The sequence below is a fragment of the Ornithodoros turicata genome, chromosome 3 (assembly GCF_037126465.1).
Source record: "Ornithodoros turicata isolate Travis chromosome 3, ASM3712646v1, whole genome shotgun sequence".
Lineage (NCBI taxonomy): Eukaryota > Metazoa > Arthropoda > Arachnida > Ixodida > Argasidae > Ornithodoros > Ornithodoros turicata.
The window spans coordinates 73,766,232-73,770,518 of record NC_088203.1 but is presented as its reverse complement, the minus strand read 5'-3'; the positions used below and the strand labels follow the sequence as shown (position 1 = coordinate 73,770,518).

Here is a 4,287-nt window from a genome sequence, read left to right as displayed (position 1 = left end):
ACGATATCGTCTGAATTTGCGTTTCGCTCATACGAACTATGGATACTTCAGTCACTCACAATTTAAGAGTTGAAAACAATCCATAGGAAATAGAACCTCCTGAACTCTCGTTTTTTCGCATGCAGTTCAAACGATGGCATTTCGCTCTTGATTATTTGTTACCTCTCAAAAAAAAAAAAAAAAGAAGAAGAAGAAAATCATCATGGGAAACAAACTGCGAAGTTAATGAAATATGAAATATCGGAGTATTTATACATTTGCGCTTTTTTAAGTGCATTTCTGGGGAGATATTAAAGTGACAGTAGCTTAAACTAGTGATAGTTTGACAGCGTATGCGACTGCTCTGGTTAATGTTAACCATCAACAACACACTGCTTTGGCCCCTGCTTCCCATAGTCGGGTGGTCCTGGAAGGCCCGGTCAGGATTATTCAGCTAGTCGCCATCTCCCTTTTCATCACTTTCTCTTCCTTGGTCTCCTTCTTCCTCTCCTTTTCCTCTTTTCACCTTCTTTGGCGGCAAGGGTCAACCTTGGGCAGTCTTTCACTCTCCAGAAGCTGCACTTGGGTATAGTGTAGGCGTACCTGCTACTGCGTCAAACGCGGTCCCCTGGTTGGGCTCCGTGGTGGGCGGCAGGACCCTTGCATCGAATTGTATTGTCACCTTTATGGCTTCCTCTTCTTTAAAACCCCGAGATCGGAATCGGAAACGGTTCCGCACCGAGTACCAGCAAATTGATTTAAATACCTCAACACCCGAACCATGGTTTGCAAAGTTTCTGGTTGTCCACTCTAATGATGACACAAGACCACTGTCAAAGGTATCTCCTTTTGTAATAGCGAAAGCACTTGAACAGCTGATAGGTAAAGAATACAATGCCAAGAAACTGGGCTCTGGAGATATCCAGGTCCATGTTGAAAAGCGAGAGCAAAGCAGTGCGCTTCTTTCACTGACAAGCATCAATGGGATATCTGTCACAGTAAGTTCACACCGGAGTCTCAACATTGTTAAAGGAGTAATTTCTGAGAGCGACCTTCTTGACTGTTCGGAATCGGAACTCCAAGAAGGCCTACAACAGCACGGTGTGGTAGCTGTAAAGCAAATAGTCATGCGTAGGGATGGGAAAGAAATCCCAACAAAGCACATCATCCTTTCTTTCAAGCTCCACAAGCTGCCAGACACAATCAAAGCCGGTTACCTCATTTGCAATGTGAGGGCTTACATCCCAAATCCGAGTCGCTGTTACAAGTGCCAGCGGTTTGGCCACGGTTCTCAGGTATGCCGTGGGCAGCCCGTCTGTGCTAAGTGCGTCGGCAAAGACCATTCGTCAGAGTCGTGCAGCAATGACTTTCAGTGTGCCAATTGCAAGGGTAACCACCCTGTTTACTCCAGATCATGTCCTTGTTGGAAGGAGGAGAAACAGATCATCAAGCTGAAAACGGAGCAAAATATCACATACAGTGCAGCAAAGGCACAATTGGCGTTCCAGAAGAAAGGAACCTTCTCTGGTGTGGTGCGCAGGGGAGTGGCACCACTCAGAGTATCGGTGGAGACCCAGACCTCTGGGGCTCCCCTCCACACTCCCCAACACAAAGAGAGGGACACTGAGGGTTCTCCTCCAGTGGCCTCTCAGACGAACAGCCAGGGAGATGCAATGTTAACCTCAGAGGAGGTTGTTGCATCCCCTTCCGTTTGGGACGGGATTGCCATGGGCCTGTCTCAAAACACGAGTCAGAGCATGGGTCTCGATGACGACGACTGCTGCTCTCAGAAGTCGTCTTCGAGTCTACCAAGTCTTTCCATGGGCAATGAACAGAGAGGGAAAAAAGCTGGCCGAGGACGAGGAGGTGTAGCGGCATCGCCATTACCATTCCCGCGCACCAATAACCTAGGCGCGCGGGTAATAAATATGTGCCACGCTCTGCTGCGACGTACCAGCACCCCGAACTCGAAACGTGCTCACACGTCTTCCTCAGGTGCGACGCAGTCAAGAGGCCCCTTCAGCACCCATACTCCGGCCCGTACGCTGTCGTGCGAAGATCTCCTACGCATTACACCATCCTGGTAAAGAACCGAGAGGAGACTGTCGCCCTGCAGCGATTGAAGCCCGCCTTCCTCGACGTTCCTGCGACGTCCCCCAGCGCCGTTAACTCCCACACAGGGCCGACGCCAATTCTTCCTGCCACTTCGTCCGCACTTCACTCTCCACCCTCGACTTCATCGCCTCCCCCCCGCCGCCGACACGTCACCTGGGCCCCACAGCTATGTATCGCTCGACATCTTCCGACGCCTCACTAGGGGGGGAGCCCTGTAGCGGCATCGCCATTACCATTCCCGCGCACCAATAACCTAGGCGCGCGGGTAATAAAAACCTTTGCCTCGGCCAGCTCGGGCTCTAGTTCGACTGGCCTGGCTCTCACGGCAACCTGTGTCTAGTCTACCTCTTTCTCCGACAGAGGAAAAGCTAAGGAACAACAACAAAGGGTTCCTCCAACGAGAATACAAGCTCTTTAATCCCTCCGCATTCATGGACAGTTGTTCCACAAGGTCTTTGCACCTTATAGCGAATTCCACTGGTCGTTCTAGTGCAGAAAAACCTGCACTGGCCAGCGCGCGCGTGTTCCACTGGTCGTTTCAATGCAAAGCGCATCGCATTCCGCTGGTCGTTACGGGGCGACTACACCGGGCGAGTGCAACACCAGTGCAACTCTGCCTGCACGGAGAAAATCGGCGGTGAAGACCGGAACACGGGAGTGCGCCCGCTTCCGGACGGTCCCTCCTCCTCTTTCGAATGAACATGGCGGACGAAATGGAAGTGGTTTTCGGTCTCGTTGAGGATTCCGAAAGCAGTGACAGCAGCAGAGATAGCTGTAGTAGTAGCGAAGGAGGATCGGCGTATTTGAACAACATATACAACGAACTCTATGTATGACGTATCATCGTGTTCCTAGTGCTCGAATGAGACAGGACGCAAAACTAGCTACATAACGCTACAGATATCGCTACATAACATACGCTACATAACGCTACAGATATCGAAAAGTAGAGAATGCAGCTATTTCAACTTACCATTTGTGCTGCACATTGAAAAAAGCAAACGCTGCGCTTCGTCATTATCCAAGCACAGTTGATACACACCGTCCATGCTGTTCTCGGTTTCGGTTTTCGCGGTTGACCAATGTTGTCTGCCTGGTCAACGGCACAGCTGCCAACATAGGTGGCGTTGAAGATTGTTTGGGGCAGCGCCGCTGCACTGAAACCCTCTCGGATGTTCCGCTGGGCGGATTAGTGTAGTTGCACTGGCGGAGAGCGCCCCTCATTGTGGCGAGGGTGTTACACTGCTCTACGGTGCACCAGAACGACCAGTGGAATTCGCTATTAGAGTAGTGGTTCAGTCCATATTCTTTTTCCTCTTCTGTACATTTCTTGTGAGTCCCCAGAGCATTATTTAGTGGAACTGCCGGGGTTTGCTGAAAAATCTTGATGACGTCCATGATTTGGCAGACAAACATCATGCTGTCTGTTTCTGTCTCCAAGAAACAAATTTGATTCCAGACACCCCTTTCCACCTCCGACGGTGGAACGATTATCGTAAGGACCGAACGAACACGGCACGTGCTTCCGGAGGTGTGGCCATTCTTACGGCCAGAACACTTCCCACGAGAGACGTTCCACTTTCCACAAATCTTGAGGCCATTGCTGTACAGATCTGGACTGACCGTGTAGTGACGGTATGCTCTTTATACCTACCGCCATCAGTCAGGGTCGAACAGAGACAGCTTGAGGATCTTATTAATCAACTCCCATCGCCTTTTCTATTACTGGGAGATTTCAGTGCGCATCATTTGCTCTGGGGTTGTTCCAAAGTTGACACCCGAGGTAAAATGTTTGAGAAATTATTAGCATCCTTGTCAATCTGCCTGCTCAATGCAGGAAACGCTACTCATGGTAATGCTGCTTCGCAGTCCTTTTCAGCCATTGATATTTCGCTGTGCAGTCCATCTGTATTTCAGGACATTTCATGGACAGTGGACGAAAACCCCTATGGTAGCGATCACTTCCCTGTCGTTTTAGAGATCAATCGACCATCAGGTGCAATTAAAACCCGCCCACCTCGTTGGAAGTGTAGCGAGCCGCCCAATCTGCAACGCCATCAGCGCTCGTTCACATCGGTCGCGCTAATAAATGCACGGCGCACGGGCCGCTTGGCCAGTTGTTCCCGTGGATTAGCCAGAACGTTGTCTCTTTCCTGGAACACGCTATCTACAAACTGGTGACCCGACGTCTCG

At 50.4% G+C, this 4,287-nt stretch overlaps 1 protein-coding gene across 1 annotated transcript; it reads left to right on the top strand.

The window, feature by feature from the left end:
* Positions 1–665: 665 nt before the first annotated feature.
* Positions 666–2,148, top strand: LOC135389650 (uncharacterized). The gene is made up of 2 exons (XM_064619684.1): positions 666–1,538; positions 1,975–2,148. The coding sequence occupies exons 1-2, from the start codon at positions 666–668 to the stop codon at positions 2,146–2,148; spliced, it is 1,047 nt and encodes a 348-aa protein (XP_064475754.1).
* The last annotated feature ends 2,139 nt before the right edge of the window (positions 2,149–4,287 follow it).

Excerpts from the sequence above, each read along its gene's own strand:
- LOC135389650 (XM_064619684.1), top strand. The coding sequence starts at position 666 with ATGGCTTCCTCTTCTTTAAAACCCCGAGATCGGAATCGGAAACGGTTC. Across the intron at positions 1,539-1,974 it reads GGGGAGTGGCACCACTCAGA|GTGCGACGCAGTCAAGAGGC; the intron begins GTATCGGTGGAG and ends CGTCTTCCTCAG.